The sequence below is a fragment of the Pteropus vampyrus genome, unplaced genomic scaffold (assembly GCF_000151845.1).
Source record: "Pteropus vampyrus isolate Shadow unplaced genomic scaffold, Pvam_2.0 Scaffold394, whole genome shotgun sequence".
Lineage (NCBI taxonomy): Eukaryota > Metazoa > Chordata > Mammalia > Chiroptera > Pteropodidae > Pteropus > Pteropus vampyrus.
Window position 1 is genome coordinate 1,757,065 of NW_011889175.1, and position 17,068 is coordinate 1,774,132.

The following is a 17,068-nucleotide window of genomic DNA, read 5'->3' on the forward strand; positions in this document are numbered from 1 at the left end:
AGATGGGAGCAGTTGTGCCTTGCCAGGCTGACTCTGCTACCTGGTCTCAGGGTTCCGGACTTCCCTTCTTCTTCAGCACTTTGCTTCATCAGTTGTCCCTTCTCTTTGGTGGGTTGGAGCCATCTCTACACAAGCTTCTTTCATCTCCTCCTACAGAAGTCACAAAACAGCTTTCCCCATCTCCCCTCTTCCTTACTGGACACATTTCTTGAGAGAATAGTTTGCATTTCAGCAGTCATTCATTTATTTACCCATTACACTTTGGCTTCTACGACTAAACTGTTCTTACTAAGGATACTAGTGACCTCCTTCTTAGTCTCCTTTCAGTCTTTGTCCTACTGGACCCACGAAGCAAATGATGCTAACAACCTTCTACAGTACTTCTAAAATGATTCCTGGGGCTTCTGTGACACTCTGGTAGCTAAAAAGAAGGCTTCTTTCCTGATTCCTCTTCCACTCACCTTATAAATATTGCTATCCCAAGGCTACAAACATTCTTACACCAGCCTTCAGAGACCACACTCTCACGCCTCCAAGCCTCTTATGCCTTTGCTTGCACTGTTTCCTCACCCACCCACTCACCTCTGGCAAATTCCAGCTTTTCTTCCCTGCCCAGATGTGGTCATCTCTTGCAAAGCTTTTCGTTCCTCCAGCCCACCCCCAGGCCTGGTGAGTGCCATGTGCTCCATGATGATGCTGACTGCCCTCAGTGGCATTCCTTTCTCTGCTGCTCTGTTTCCCAGTCAGTAGGGCTCTTTAGGTGCAGAGAGGAAGGCTGGGTTGTCTTTTTGAACTCCAGGCTCATCCTGGCCTATCATATATCAAGAGCTCAGGGAAGGTATATGGAGGGTACAGCAGAAGTCTGGCTGCCTTCTTTAAAAAGCCATTGTGTTAAGTATGAAATCTATGGGGTGGCAGAGTGAGGGTACCCCTGGTGGGATAGATTGGGTGCCAGTGGGTGATGGAAGGATGAGGCATCCAATGGGTGATGGTAAGATATCTGTGATTGAGAGAAGTGGGAGTGTCTGTGGATGATGGTGTATTCCATAGCTAAGGGGCTGGAGGTGTCAGCAGGTAGCAGTGGGGTAGGACGTTTATGGGTGACGGTGAGGTGCCCATGGTTGAAGAGGGTGGAGACATCTGTGAGTAATAGGAGTAGGTTGGGCTGGGCATGCATGGGGAACATGGGATGCTCCTGAGAGATTACCTGCTGCTTTTTTCTGGGGCTCTGAGCCTAGTTTGTCTGAGTGAGGAGTGTGGCTGCATGGTTGAGTAAAAGGATAATGCTGACATATTTCTTGTCTCTCCAGGTTATTCTTTGTGGGTTCCCGGGAGGGCCACCTCCCTGACCTTCTGTCTATGATCCACGTTGAGCGTTTTACACCCATCCCTGCTTTGTTGTTCAATGTAAGCTCTGCTGGGGGTGTGTGGGGCCCCGATATATCTGTGTAGTACTCTTCATGAGAAGACTGTAGTGTGGGAGGTATAGTAGCTTCTTGAGATACTTCCTGAGCTTCTCCTTGTTTCTTCCTTTTTCTTAAAATTATTTTAGAATATAAAACTTAATCGTTTTAAAGAAGGGAAATGCTACAAAGGAACACAAAAGTGAATTTGTAAGATTTTTCTTTTATGACAGTGCCTTCTTCTTCCAGCTCCTCCTTATTTTTTAAATTGTTAAATCATATTTAGAAAAGAAACCAGACCAGTTGTACAACTATCCAAGAGGCTTCTATTCATATCATAGACATCATAGATTTATAAATAGTAGACGGCAGTAGTGTTTTATTACACCAAAATTAGTAAATTACAGAAGTGTTCTGACAGATGAAAGAGTCCTGAAAAGACCACCATTTTCTAATTTGCAATGTGTTTTATATATATAAAAGCTAACAGGGACCCAGAGAAAGGCCTTACTCCAAGATCTGAAATGCAGTGAATTTTTCTTGTCATTAAGTCTTATGTGGTTTAATTAATTAAGTTTAAGTTTTGGATTCATCTGGAATTTATATTTTGGTGTACGGAGTAAAGTGGAGAATCACTTAATTTTTTTTTTTTTCAAATGACTAGCCAGCTATACCGATATCATTTATTGAATAATCTATTTTTCTATCATTTTCAAATTTTTTATCATATAAAAATAATAATAATAGTTAATTTTTTAGGGTGGTTCATATGCACCAAGTATAACAATATGCCCCTAAAATATATCATCATCTCAACTAATCAGCACTAAGCTTCATTATTTGTCTTTATACTGAATCGCTGAAAACAATGAGGGTACTTCTTCAGTTTTTTTCCTCCTGGAATTTTCTTGGCAATTTTCATATTCATTTGTCTTGATGAACTTTGGTATCATTTTGTCAAAATAACAAAAAACTCTCAATATTTTGATTGAGATAGCATTGAATTTATAAATTTAGGGGAGATCCAACATATTGTCTTTTAATTGAATAACCTTCCACCTCACTTTTCTCCTCTCAATAAAGGATTCTGCTTCTCTCACCAGAATGGGCTCTTTTTGCTTTAAATCTTTTGTTGATAATCTGGGGTGAAAAGATACGTAGAGGAAACGCCATATTCTTTTTTTTTTAATCCATAATATTATACAAATTTTAATAGCTTAAATTGTACATACAGCCAAATAAAAACTTGCATTAATGATTGGTAGAGCTGGCATCATAGGAGCAGTTTGCCATATTGTTGAAGTTTAAGCAAATCTGACCTTGTCCCAGTACTGTAGTCCCTGACTCTGGTCTTCCAGAGCACTTTTGTTCCAAAGGGCAAATTCTGTCGAACCTTTCTCCTCAGAGGTATGGCTCCATTTTGCTAATCTGCATTTCTAAGGCACCAGAACAAGTAAGATGGTTCTGGAGGAATTTGCCCATTTGTATTCCAGAGGGCATGGTGTGATTCATGTTGAGGTTGGTGCATTGATGTGAGAAGGGCCTCACTGTCTGCCATCAGAAGAGGAATAAGGTCTGGCTTGTTACTGAAGTGCTTGCAAAAAAAGGGAGGTGTTGAGTGGAGGAAGGGCCCCCAACAGAAGAGGGAGAGACGACACTTTAAAAGTTAAGGTAGAGAACAGACCTTGCTGATGCCAAGGAGTCACTGAAGAGAACCAGGGGTGATCCAGCGAAGTTAAATCAACAGTTAGCAGATCTAGTGATGGTGGAGTCTCCTGGGGTCTGGTGGTGACATTGCCCCCTCCTGGTTTCCCCTTTCTCCTCCAGTGTACCATGGCGCTCATCTACCTCACTGTGGAGGATGTTTTCCTGCTCATCACCTACTTCAGTTTCAGCTACTGGTTCTTTGTGGGCCTGTCTGTTGCTGGACAACTCTACCTTCGCTGGAAGGAGCCCAATCGGCCCCGGCCTCTCAAGGTGCGTGGCTCTGGGAAGACTAGGAGGGTGGGCCATCTTTCCAAGGTGCCTTCTTCCCCATGCCCCCATCTTTCCCTAATATCTTACCTCCCTCCATTTCAGCTGAGCCTGTTATTTCCCATCGTGTATTGCGCATGCTCCTTGTTTCTGGTGATTGTGCCCCTCTATGCTGACACCATCAATTCCATCACTGGCATTGTGATCTCCCTCTCCGGGGTCCCCGTCTACTTCTTTGGTGTTTATTTGCCAGAGTCCCGAAGGCCACTCTTTGTTCGGAATGCCGTAGGTGAGCTTCTCTTTGCCCATTACTCACTGGCTGTGTGTGTGTGTGCGTGTACACACAGATGCTTGTAGAGGTGGGGGTGGTGGCTAACAGCCACCCATACTGGTGATGTGCTAGAGGCCATGAGACCTGGCTGCCCCACATGACTTCTTCCCTTTTGATCTTGACACGATCACTTTAATTCTATCTTTGGAGTCCTATTTGGGAGTTAAAACACTACCTCTTGAAAGTGCAATCTACATGGGAGGACAAGGAGTCATGCCTCAGACTCTCTGGTTGCGCATGGACCGGGGACATTGAAGCTTATTGGAGTGAAGGGTAAAGCCTCCGCAAGGGAGAGGTGGGAAGGGAGCCACAATATGTTTTCATCAGCCTTGTGGTGTTCAGATTGGGGCTGTAGATGAAATGTCACCTGTTTGCTAAATTCTTCTCTTTTCATTTAGCTACATTCACCAAAGTCACCCAGAAGATTTGCTTTTGTGTCCTGACTGAGCTAGATGTAACTGAAGAGAGAAAGGTTGAGAGGAAAATTGACTAGAGGCCAGAGCTGGAGTTCCCTGAGGCCTGCAAAGCTGACAAGACTGTATGGGCCCAACCCTCTTGTAGTAAAGGAGCCTGTTGGCCCACATTATGTAAAGGAACTTAGAGCTGATGGCCTACTCATGTGGTCACTCTCATTGGTAAGCTGTGGGAGGAGGCTCAGGGTCTGGGGCCAGGCTGAAGGTGGGGGACTTCAGAGGGTGGTGATGGTGGTGGAAATGGTGAATTTTGTACCTGGTGGGAGGGTATAGCCCTTAATGCTTACTTGGTGAGTTGCACTAGGGGAAGAGGAAGTGCTAGCTAGGTTAATAGCTGTGGCTGGTGGTTTCTGAATTTGCTCGCTTGAGGTTTGAACCAAGAGCATCTACAAAGGGGCTGCATTTTGGAATGTTTTCCTCTGACCAGGTCCAAGCACCTGACTTGAGAGGCCTGAAATGCTACCATTTCTTCCTTGAGAGAGTTGTATTCCATTATTTATTGATGTTATTTAATCCAGAACACCAGTTCTAGCAAAGCATTGTTGTTCATTCATCTACAGGATGCAAGTCTGTTTAAAAATTTAAAGTACCCAAAGCCAAGTCCCTCTGTCTTTATAAATGTCTTTATATGGCTGTGGGTCAGACTGTGGCCAGATTTTTTTGCTTGGTTCGAGCAGTCTTCTCTTGAGTCTTACATGCAAAGGTAAACTTTAAAGATTGTTTTACTCATGTACCTGTTACACTTTAGTATACAGATAGTTCAGCAAGGACGGATGAACAAATTCATAAGTCAAAAGTCTGGCAATACTGCTATTTTGAAGGATAATCCTTTATTTTACTTAATTAGTTGATAGAAAGTACATCTCTGGGTTTATGGTATGAACTTTAAGAGGACAGAAACGTCTACTTCTAGAGTTTGGGTGGGTCACTTGAATTCTTTCAGTTGTCAATGTCTCATGGACCCAAGCTACCAAACAGCTCGCCCCTCTCAGTAAGGGTCGGTGCGAGGGACTGCTGTGCAGACCCATGCAAGCCCACCTTGGTGCTAGAAGTTGTCATTTTCTTTTTTTGAAAACCTCACACCAGGCTGCATCCTCCTCCTCCTCTGTCCCCGACACCAGGCTTTGTTTACACTGAGCCATCTCGGTGTGGATTATCAAGATAGTGCACTCCTCTCCTGCCTGCCTCCTTGTCCCAGGTCTGGTGGGGCTGCAGTCTCAGGAAGAGCTTGGTATTTGTGGGGACTTCTCTTTTCTTCCTGTGGAAATCATGAAGGCTCTGGGAGAAAGCTGCTTCAACCTCAATCTGGCTCCTTAGCAGACTGCACGACTAGAAGCAACTACTTCTGGTGCTCAGGCTACTCTTTAGCACCCACGTCAGTCCAGAGCAGTAGGTTTGTCCTAATGGGTATTCCTTCATGAGCAGCATAGCAGCACTGGATTGTACAACTGTCCGTGATGCCCCCAGACCCTGACATCCTGGGCTCAGGAGAACCTGCTGGCTTGGCATACGCCATGGGCTCCTTGTCCTTGGAATTGATTGTTTTAGAATTGATCAGTGGTAAAGGCAAGAACTCTGAGGCAGTCTCCCTTTCTGACCATTTTTCTCTATCAAACTGGCCTCAGTCTCAGACAAGGGAGTAACCTTGGTCATACTTGCTCAATAAAGACAATTTAGGGGAGCATGCTCAGTTGCTTTTGGTTCAAGGCATGCATGTGTGAGAACACAGGGGGACATTCCTGCCATCACGGGTTGGGGATTTGCTGAGCAAATTCCTGCCTGGCAGCAGGGAATCTTGTGCAAAGGCTGACTTGCCTAGACTCTGTAAACATGACTCCTGTCTGAGCCAAGCTGGCCCGTCCCAGGGATCCTGTAGAGCTAATCCTTTAAGTAGAGTTTGTTCACCTTGAGGGTCCCTGAGCCAGCCTTTAGCTTTTTTCACTCGAATAGATGACCAGCTAATCCTAGGAACTTGGTTTCCCAGCGGCTCCTGGGGGAAGCAAGGGCCTCACACCCCAGATGCCCTTACACTTGCTTAGTGAGCCATGTCATCCTCCTCTCATTACTGGATGATGACTGCATTTCCCCACTGTGCTGGATACACACTGTTCTCAGGAACTCTTCTGTGGGAGGAGGCCAGAAGCTCCCTACAGCACTCAAGCATCATGGTGGAATTAATTCTCAAGATTTTTGTTGTCTCCTGGTGTGCTAACCCCTTTTGTAGTAGGTACTGTGTGAAGCTATCAGCCCTTTAATGTTGGCAAACCTTAATGAGTACATAAAGAGTGCATTAAAATGGTAGAGTGGTTTTTAATTCTTTGTCTCTATACCTACAGGAGTCTAAAATGACTAGTATTGGACCTGTTACTTGCAATGCTGAATTGTACCTTTGTGGATACTTAGGATGGGAAACCAATAGTGTGTTGGTTATAGCCTCAAGAGTAAAGCCTGAGTAAATATAGAATTTAATCATTTTGGCAGGTTTATCAATGCCACGTAGATAGGAAATAATGTAGGTAAAGACTTACATAATGAATATAGAGTGAAAGAATGAGTAGAAAAGTAGAGATGCTTATGAAATCTTAAAAAGAGGTAAGGAGATGTATCCTTATGTGATTCACCTTCCCACGTGAGTCTGTGGCCGTAGGTCGAGAGGGCACACCTTGAATAGAAGGTTCTGTGTAGTTCCCTTAGGCCCATGCTGTATAGTAGCTACTAGCCACATGCAGCAAGTTAAGTTAAAATTACATTAAAAATTCAATTTCTCAGTTGCACTAATCACATTTCAAGTGCTCAGCCATATGTGGCTAGTGGCTACTATTGCATGTACAGGTATAGACATATTCATCTTTGCAGAAAGTTCTGGATAATGTTACATTAGGAGAATAAGTGCCAACTCAGAGTTAAGGTATCTGTGGTTTGGAAAGGGGTAGGAAGAGAGAGTTTGCTTATGAGATACGAGTTCTGGTAACAAAACCGGTCTTTTTGGTAGTAGTTTCTGTTGGTAGTGTTGGTGAGTGCTTGAATAAACATTCCTCACTTGCCTGAAGTCCTTAAGGTCAATTCTAAAACTATCTTACTACCCTCCCCCTGCCATTTTTGGTGGGGGATGAGGAGGAGAGAACGAGAGCGAGCACGAAGGCAAAACACCTAATATATTCAGATTTAAAAGGTTTTAAAGGAATTACTTGCGCCCATATTTAAAGTTAGTTTTTATTAAATGCAGAGTATCACATTCACATATACTTTGTTCCTTGGCACCACTGACAAAGGAAGACAGCAATCTTTATATAACCGTATCAGTCAGGAAGCAGGGAGGTAGAGACCGCTATTAACACCCTTCACAGCTCAAGCTGATGCTGGTTCCTTCCCTAGTGGCCATTCTTGTAAGGGACCCAGTGTCACCCTTCTAGATTCCCTCTATCTAGAGACAAAAAACAAGCTTTTACTTGAGGCAGGTGGCCTGTGGTATGGGAAAGCTGAATCTTACTGCTGATAGAACAGGAGACTCTCCTCCATTTACTGGCTTCAGTGTAGGAGAATGAGAAAATGCCTGGGCCGGGAAGCTTCCTGTTTATGGCTTCCCTGCCCCCAGACTGTAGGGGCACTTTTGACGGAGGCAAAAGAGCCCTACAAAAGGAGGGTGGAAAAGACACCCTCCTTCAGCACATGTTTTTACTGGTAGGATGGTGCTGCTGGACATCCTTCCATGTGTTAAACTAGGAAACCCATTACCAGGGCAACTGGCCCTGCAGTCACAAAGCCCTCAAGGGCCTATGATAGAACTTCATGGATATCCCAGGATCATCAGTCTGAATCCAGGTCATGGGGGCTGTCATAGCCAAACTCCTTCTGAACATCCAAAGGGTATTTGCTCCATATCTGTGGTCTGCTGTTGCCTCTTTCCTCATCACTGAGGCTGTTGTAGTCATCAGAGCCTGGAATGAGATAACAGGAATGGGCCCCAGCTGTACGATTTTTTAGGTGATCGTGAGAGCCCCTTCCCTTCTCAAAAAGGTGTTTTTTTTGTTCCCCATTATAAAATACTTGTTCAATAAAGAGAATTTAGAACATTAAAATAAAAAACCATATTCCTACCATCTAAACCAAGTCCCCTAACACCGGAGTACTTTGTCATTTCCCCCCTAAGTATAGGATTTTTTTTTTTTTTTTGCTGTATTAGTTGTATCATAATTTTGAACTTTGCCCTTTTTTAACATATAGGCATTTCCCCAATAGAATATTCCATACTTTAATTGTTCCTCCATTAACAGACACCAAGAAATTCTTTTTGTTGGCACTTAGAACCTCTCTAGTACTTAGACCGAAGCAGGGACAGGAACACTGGGGTAGATGTTTTGAACCCACATCTGACTTACATTACAGCTTGAGAAGCCCTGCTGGAAACACTGGTCTGTGGGTCCCCTACAGTTACAATCTTTTATGGCTGAGCTACTGGAGCTCAATGGCAGAGAAGGAGAGCCAGTTAAGATGGACCTGTCAACTGTGCTCACGCCTCAGTCTTAGATCCCACCTGTCCCTCCCCATCCAAGGCTGTCATCCACCTACCTCTGGAATCTTCATCTCTGTCACTGCTCTCCTCCTCTGGGTACTCATTGCGCCAATTATTCTCACTATTCTCGTCATCTTCATCTTCATAAATGTCCTCTGATTGTTGGTCATCATTCACCTGCACATTTCCATATAAATATAAGTCAAAATATCTAAGGTTTTGGTTTGGGGGAAGCTATTAGCAGACCAACTTGGAGTTGTCATTTAAGTGTGCCATGTGAAAAAGAGGCAGCCTTGGCTTAGTTTGACTCTGCTTCACAAGAGGCTGCACTTAAGATATAAGAGGGAGATACTGGCCTTACTCCACTCCCAAGTCTAGCTCCAGGCACCACATTCCTGGTGGGACAGACAACTTCACCAGAAGGGAACGCTCCAGGGTGGGAGGGAGAGACAGCTCTGAGTAGGTGATGGCAGTGATCTTCAAACTCTCAAAGGACAGCCGGGTGAGAGAGGGATTATACAGATTACGGGTGATTACAAAGATCAGAACCAAAACCCAAGTGTGAGGGCTGCAGGAAGGCAGGAGGAGGGGCTATGAATGGTCCAAGGTAGGTGCCTAAGATTATACTTATAGTGTAGGTGTAAAGTAAGGTTTTTCTCTCATAATAAGAGTATGACAGGTATTACCTTAATTTCTTTCATTAATCATTTTAGAATGTTGTACAAATAATGTCAGGAAGTTGGCTTTCTTAATCCAAGGTTTTCCTCTTATAAGATACAATTTAACAAAAGGTTTTGTTCTCATTCATGTTAAGAATTTCTGGTTTTATTTTCTCTTTATTATAAGCCCCCATACATTTTTCCTCCCAAGATTGGGGAGGTATAAACAATAAAGATACTGCAAACCTTGTAAAAGATTCATTAAGAGCAAAAATTATCAATGTAGACTTTCTCCCACAATTCCCTGTACTAAACCCAGGTTCCTGGATGGCATTTAGAATAAATATTTCCTTTTAAGCAAGGACAAGAACTAAGAACAACGTTGATCAAGATTGGAACTCAGGGAGGCAAAGTACCCTGACTCGAGAGTCGCTTAGGCTGCCTCATGCCCCTCATCCTCATGGGTCCACTTACCAGCTCCCACTCCTGGCTGTAGGGCTGCACAGAGAGGATGTTCTCAATCCATCCCGGAGTGGCCATCTCCAAGTAGTAAATGTCATATACATAGTCGTCCTTCTTTTCTTCCTGGTGCCCGACTCTTGGTCCATTTTCAGATACAGTCAACCGCTCACGGATCAACTCTACAGAATTGCAGAGGATCACATCTGGGTCAGATGCCTGTAAAGAAAATAGCAGATGATAACATGCATGAGATAAAAACATGGATGTTCCAAGAGAAAGAACCTAAGAATTGGGTGAAGGAAGCTTCCCTACAGTCTCTGTGTTAGATTCAACATTTATCTCCATGACCTGCTAGTCTCTTCTTAATTAGTTATGAGATTAAAAATAAACAAGTATTTCTTAAAAAAATAAAAAGTAACATGTAGTTCTTTTGAGATAGAAACTTATACAATAGCCTCCTACTCTTTTGTGTTTGGCTGATGCAAGAGCACATGCACAGACTGGCCTGAGGAGAGGGAAGGGCCAGCAGAGCTGGTGAGTCTTCCCCTAGGTCTTCCTGAGCTCCTTTGGTATGATGTTCTCTCCTTGGAGATCTGCAGGCTCACAGCTGACCCCCAAATGGGTCTGCATCTTGTGTGGCCTATAGGGGCCAAAGGGCAATTCCTAGGCTCTGATGACCACTACCAGCCACCACCTACCACTTGGCTTGTCCACAATGACATCCTGCTTTTAACCACAAACCAAGAGTGGATTCCCCTGTAACTCTTTTCCTGTTAGAAAGACTAGCTCAAGATGAATTGCCCCAGAATGGAACTGGCCCAGGTAAGATGTGCCCCAGGGGCAACAGGCTGTGTTATCCAGGATACAGAGGTCAATTTGGAAATCAAGGAACATGCAGCAAATGACCCCTTTCGATAGGTTCATCACAGTAGGCTGTGCAGCTCAAACCAGACACCATATGGGGAAGGGCATCCCGTAGCCAAAGCAGAAAAGGGGAGACCAGTGCTCTCTATCACAGGCTAATGGGAATCAGTTCTTTGTTCCAAAGTAAAAAGGAAGTAGAGATGTCAGTTTTTGTGCAGACTCAACCTCAAAGCTGTTTATAAGGAAAGTTCTGGCTCCAACTCATAAGTCCCCAGCCCTCAGTCCAGCAAATTATGCAGTGATTTTTTTTTTTTTTGCTATCTTTTTTCAAATTTCCTATATAGTATTTTCATAAAAGAAAATTATTTTTAAGTCTAGTCTATGTATATGCTTACCCACATTTTCGATTATACTACACATCGCATTTTCTACCATTAAACATATAAGTACTTTCCCATCTTCCCAGTCTTCATGGTTATTAATTTAAAGGTCTAGTTGTGTAGTCAATTTCTCAGTTATAATTTTAGCCTCCATATACAATGTTGCAATGAATGTATAGTTTCCTGCATTTGAAAAATGGAGATAAAAGTACCTACCTCATAGGGTTTTTGAGATGATTAAATGAGTTAAAAGAAAATATAACAAGTACTTAGCACAATACTTGATGCATTGTAATTATTTAGTAAACCAACAGCTTTTAATACCACAGCTATTTGCTAGGATAAATCCTCGGGGTGAGATTACTAGATAAAATGAACCGAATAGTTTCACTTTTTCAGATTAAGTAGTAATCTATTAAGTAGTACTTTCTTTGCTTAAAATAAATGGTGTCAATTTAAAGATAAACCCACTGTAATGTGGCACAGAAATGCTATCACTAATTTTTAAATTTCTTTAGATTTTTGGATGGCTTTAGAGTCCAAACAATAAAAATAAGTTTAAATGGTCTAAAAATAGGCCCCAAGCTATTGGATTCCTGATATGTAAAGCCATGCTGCTTTCCAAAAGACCTGTATCAGTTTTAAGCACTACGTCATGTACCATTTTAATCACAGCTTTGCAAAAACCTTTCCCCTGCTAGTCTTAGTAGGCATAAAACTCAAGTTTGCTTTCTGCTTAAATTCATGTTTTTAAAATAATTACTCAGCAAACATTTTAGATGTGTTTATAGTTTGAATTGCATTGTTGGGGAAATCTGTGTTCACATCCTTCAGTTTATCTATTTTTCTTAAAAATTGAGCTATTGATTTGATTCCACTGAACAATGGTTTAATTTTAAAAACTATTTGATTGGTAACTCATGAATTACTTTTGGTAAAAGATGTGGCTATATACAACAGTCCCCAGGCCTTTTTGGCACCAGGGACTGGTGCTCCTATGAGAATCTAATGCCTGATCTGAGGTGGAGCTGAGGTGGTACTGCAGTATTGTTAGAGGTGGGAAGCTAGAGCTGGGGAGCAGCTGCAAACACAGATGAAGCTTCCCTCTCTGCTTTCGTCCTGCTGTGCTGCCAGGTCTTGACTGGTCAGCAGCCTGGGGATTGGGAACCCCCGGCTATAGATATCATACCCAAATTGCTATCCAGCTATACTAGCACCATGAGTAAATAAGTTCTACTTGATGTATTTTGAATTAAAATTTCATTTTGTAAAGTTAAAAATATATTAAAAGGAGTGAAAAAATTTTTAATGCTTATCAGGAGGAGGGGTCATGTCTTAGGCTGAGAATTTTCTATTTCTATGATCTGCATGCAGACTTTTTTTGGAAGTGAGGTACAAAACACACATTAAATGTAATGTAGTGTTAATAACACTAAGTGTGCATTCTAGATCTAAATCTCCTCAAACTTGATATGCTTCCCAGTACTACTCCTTTAACCTTCCTTTGATGAATTTTCCTATCTGCTCTATCTTTCTTTACCTTGCTCAAAATCCTCCAGTAATTCCCCAGTTCAGGATGAAAAGGCAATGTGTCCTTAGAAAGTACCTACAGGATCTAGTAGACATCCTTGCCCCAAATTCTATTACTATTCTCCCCCAGATGACTGGGCTCCAGGCATAATGACCCTGAAAAACACCAGACAAACTTGGCTACAGAGCCTTTGCAATTACAGGTCCTCACACTGGAATGCCTCTCCCCAAGATTTACACAATGACCTGCCATTCGCTTCCTTCAAGTCTTAACTCAAATGTCATTTTTTTCATTGAGACCTCTGAAATGGAACCACTCTTTCCCTGCGTTGTTTCCTCCCTCCCCCTTATAGCCCATATCACCATCTGACACAGAATTTATTTGTTTACTGTTTTTCTCCTCTACCTGAATGCTAGGTCCTCAGTGCTATATCCACAGAACCTAAAACCAATGCCTGGCACTACTGGGCACTCGGTAAATACTCGCTGAATAGATAAACTAATCTGTAAAAATTAGGTTATCAAACCGGATGGATCATCCACCAATAAAAAGTGAAGAAGCCCTGGGCATCTTAACTGTGTGTTTACTTAGCGCCCAGACTCCTGGCGCTATCCGTCCATAGCCCAGCTTTCCTCCCGGCGTGTACTTACGTCGCAGGAACTTGCGGCAGCGGCCTCTGGATCTTCTTCATGGACCAGGTCGAATAGCTGGAAACCTACGTCGTCGGCGGCTTCTGGGTTTCCAGGCGTGTCCTCAGACTCTAGGCCACCCGAAGGAATCCCTGAGGATCGGCGGCTAGAGACGACCCTGTAGCGGCCCTCCTGCCGGATCTCCCGAACCGACGTGCGGAGGTTGCGGCGGATACGCTGCTGGCTGCCCTGTGGTGGGCGTAAGGCGGCCCGCACAAGCGGCTGGACAGGCTCCTCCTGGAGGGCGGTAGGGGAGGGGAGCCAGCGTAGGCAGGGGTTCGTGTGGGATCAGGGATACAATTTCACCCCGGTTGTCTCTAAGATCCCCTCCACACCGGCTCCATCCCTGCCCAATACCTGGGAGCGCACGGTGGCCACCAACTGGAAGACATTATTCTCTGCTGCTCTCTCCAGACCCTCGGGGGGCGTATTTTGGGCCGCCAACTGGACTGGGTCGCTCCGGAGACGTTTACATGCGAGGACAAGAGCTTCTGCGGGCTCCGCGCTGCGCTTCCGCTTCACGCGGAGAACAGCTGCCCTGCCAGCCTCCATAGCGGCTGTCGCGGAGCATTGTGGGGGATGCTGGGGCGGACGGGAGAGCCTTTAAGTTCCGCTTCCGGCCCTGCCCCTGGCACGCTCAGCCGGTGCGCGAAGGCCTGCGCTCATGCTGGCCGCGGTAGCGTGGCAGTGGCGGCGGAAGTGAACGGAGCGGTTCCCGCTGCCGGTGAGGCGCTGGGCGGGTTGGGAAGGTGTAGTCGCGTTTAGAGTCCCGGGTGCAGCCAGCCAGAGCCCTGGTGTGGGCGTACTCCGAACGTGGGATACGCATCTTTTCAGGACTCTCGACCACCTTTGTAGAATCAGCATGGGACGGCTCGGAGCGCTTGGGCTGGCGGGAGACTGGGGTTGCAGGCAGGCCGCGGCTCTGCCCTCCTCTCGGCTGATTGACGCTTGCTGGGTCCGTAGTGGAGCCACCTCCGCGGTGACCTGGATCATAGGACGTACCCAGAGTCTCCCCTCAGCTACAGAGACCTGCACCGCAATCATAAGGAGCTCCAAACATCGCACCCCTAACAGGGCCACGGTTCTCTGATTCAGAGAACTGCTGATGGGCTCGCTTTTCGCAATCGCTGTGGTCTGAAGTTCGTAGTTAGAAGCCAGTTTATTCACCACACACTAGCCAGAAACTGCCCTGTAGAAGTGAACACCTGACATGGACAATCTCCTGCTTAAAACCCTTCAGGAGCTCCCAGTGTGTTTAATATAAAATCCAAACACCTTTCCAAAGCTCACACTTAATCTCGTATCATTTCTTATGCTCACACTCTTTTCAGTCACTCAAGTTTTTGTCAGTTTTTGCTTATGCACTAAGTTCTTTCCACATTAAGGGTTTTTCTTGGAATAGCTGGGGTAAGGATTCCTGAAATATAAGTACTACTCTTCCTCAACTTTTAACCTGGGTTATCTTGCAGGTCTCAAATGCCGCCTCCCTCAGCGAGCCTTTCCATAACCTTGTTACTCTCATAGGCATCTTGTGTATTTCCTTTCTTGCATTATAGTCTGTAATTTTTTATATTTGGTTTCTCCCCCATTAGAGACTAATATTTAGGAGGCCAGGGACCTACTCTGTCTTGTTTATGGTTGTCCTTCAGTCCCTAACACAGTGCCTTGGCATATAGAAGATACTTAGTAAGTTTTGAATGAATGAACCAAACATCAGCTTTGTAATCTGACCAGTTGGAGCTTGGCATGGTTCAAGTTCACATCTCTTGGAGAATGAGAGGGTCATAATATCTCTTGAATCTGGAGTGTGGGCACCTTAGGGAGAGGACAGATCATAATAATAGATGAAGGGATTTATCTGTAGAACATGTAGTGCTCACCCAAAGAGGTTACAGGACATGGTTCCCATCCTCAAGCATTCATTTAGATTTATGTGAAACCAATGACTTCTCTACAGTTATAACCTTAGCAACAATGCAAACAAAAAGGGAATCCCCCAAATTAAAGTTCTTTACTACACTCTTAACTTTTAAATGACTTCAGAATTGATTCCACATGGACCACAGGGTAAGGGTTTCTGGATCCTCCCGAGTGTGGACCCTACCAGCATGTTTGACTCCTTCAGTTTCATGTCAGCTGAACTGATTTATTCACTGTGCATGACTGTCTAAACCTGTCTAATCTGGTGTAGTGCCCTCTCCTCACGCCCACTCCTCACGCCCACCTAAAATCTACTCATCCTTTAAGCCTTCCCTGAACATTCAGCAAGTCGTCATTTCTTTCTACAGCATTTGTTGGACAAAATTTTCTAAAGCACATTACAGATTCTGGTAGTTCTAGATACTCTGTCTTTTTAAAAGAAATATGAGATGTGCAGAGCTGAGTCTAGCAATGCTTTTCATACTAGGTTGCAGCCCATTGGTGAGTTATGACATCCAATTTAGTGGATCATGATCAGCAATTAAATAAAATTGAAATAGGATGAAATATATCAGGGCCTTCACCATAGGAAGGCTAAATATTATTTTTTGAAACTTTATACTTGTGTGTGCATATATTGTGTCCCTCTAAAGTACATTTCTTGCTGGGGTTGTCAGAAGGTTTGAGAGCCACTAGAGTAGAGGATAGATATGCTAAGATTTTACAAGTAGTGTTTTACTAAAAGACAAATTAACGTCTTTGAATCAGGCTAGTGACTGCCTGAGTCTTTTCAGAAAAGAATGTTTTCCATCCTCTTGTATGAGAATTCAATGTTTAGTCTAGATAATTTCAAAAGAAAGTAACTCTGGCCAATAAGATGCCTCAGGAATGTTTAGGGGATCTCCACCACAAAAACAAGCAGGTTTCCTGAAGATGGATCAGTGTTTAACAAGAAATGAAGGAGAGTGGAGCACTTGCTGTTTTCTAAATGGTAAGAGAGAGGGCATTGGGAGAGCCTGCACCTGCTAAGAAATGCCTTCAGACTTTGAGCTTTGGTGTTCCTCTGTCTCTCAGAAATAGATTTCTTTGCAGGGAAAGCTCATACAAGACATTTTATCTGGTGACATTTATTTGAAGCAAAAATTGTTTTTGATGAAAGATTTTTAAAAATTGCTTTTAAAAATAAGTATTGAGTAGATAGGAAGTAATCATAAAAAATAGCAAGGCATAAAGAATGACAGTGTCATGAACACCTGTATTCCCACCACTCAGTGTTAGAAAAAGAACAATATTATTTTTGAAGTCCCCTGTGTGGCCCTCCTTGATCTCATCTTTTTCCCTTCCCTCTTAAAGGTAACCACTATCTTTATTCCTTGCTATGCTTTTTAGTGTGAATCCTGAAGAATATGTTCTGTTGTGTATAATAGTAAATTTTATGTAAATGTAATCTTATATGTATTCTGTGATTTGCTTTTTTTGGCGGGGGGGGGGAGCTCAACCTTGTATTCCTGGGATTGTCCGTGTTTGGTATAGCTGTGACTTACGTGTTTAGATGCTGGTTTTCCTAGTTTGTTTGAATTGCTCTATCTTTGTATTTTTCCTTAAACTAAGTGTTTAGTACCCTGAGGCAGTATTGGTGACACTCCTTTACCACCACCCCAGTCTCTCTTTGTTCTTTCCTACTATCCCTTTCCTCTGCTTTATTTCCCTTCTCACCTGCCTTCATCTGAGGCTGCACCCAAATGCACGTGTGAGGCTCATTTGACCCTATTGGAATCCCTGAGGACTGCTGAAGTTTCTAGATAGCGTTTTGAACTTATGTATTATAGTTTTTGATCTTCTCTGCAGACTGGAAAACCAAATAACTCT

At 43.6% G+C, this 17,068-nt stretch overlaps 3 protein-coding genes across 15 annotated transcripts in view; 2 read left to right on the forward strand and 1 right to left on the reverse strand.

Moving 5' to 3' along the window:
* Positions 1 to 10,151, forward strand: part of SLC7A6 (solute carrier family 7 member 6) — a 31,750-nt gene extending 21,599 nt beyond the window's left edge. For 8 of the 9 annotated variants that reach the window (XM_011380540.2, XM_011380536.2, XM_011380537.2 and 5 more), the window contains 4 exons: positions 1,311 to 1,407; positions 3,231 to 3,380; positions 3,483 to 3,666; positions 4,107 to 6,482. In XM_011380540.2, coding sequence (XP_011378842.1) covers positions 1,311 to 1,407; positions 3,231 to 3,380; positions 3,483 to 3,666; positions 4,107 to 4,201 — 526 coding nt within the window. In that variant the 3' untranslated portion in view covers positions 4,202 to 6,482. Of the gene's footprint in view, positions 1 to 1,310; positions 1,408 to 3,230; positions 3,381 to 3,482; positions 3,667 to 4,106; positions 6,483 to 9,967 lie in introns of those variants that run through there. The other variant, XR_897111.2, reaches the window with a different exon arrangement.
* Positions 7,377 to 13,867, reverse strand: SLC7A6OS (solute carrier family 7 member 6 opposite strand). The gene is made up of 5 exons (XM_011380535.2): positions 13,637 to 13,867; positions 13,241 to 13,516; positions 9,828 to 10,031; positions 8,751 to 8,871; positions 7,377 to 8,119 (listed from the first exon to the last, which is right to left on the reverse strand). Exons 1-5 carry the CDS (start codon positions 13,829 to 13,831, stop codon positions 7,989 to 7,991), a joined length of 927 nt encoding a protein of 308 aa, XP_011378837.1. The 5' UTR covers positions 13,832 to 13,867; the 3' UTR covers positions 7,377 to 7,988.
* A 5-nt stretch (positions 13,868 to 13,872) lies between these two features.
* PRMT7 (protein arginine methyltransferase 7) overlaps positions 13,873 to 17,068 on the forward strand; it is a 36,279-nt gene continuing 33,083 nt past the window's right edge. For 2 of the 5 annotated variants that reach the window (XM_023523537.1, XM_011380543.2), the window contains exon 1: positions 14,050 to 16,190. In XM_023523537.1, coding sequence (XP_023379305.1) covers positions 16,188 to 16,190 — 3 coding nt within the window. In that variant the 5' untranslated portion in view covers positions 14,050 to 16,187. Of the gene's footprint in view, positions 14,004 to 14,047; positions 16,191 to 17,068 lie in introns of those variants that run through there. The other 3 variants (XM_011380544.2, XM_011380545.2, XM_023523538.1) reach the window with 3 other exon arrangements.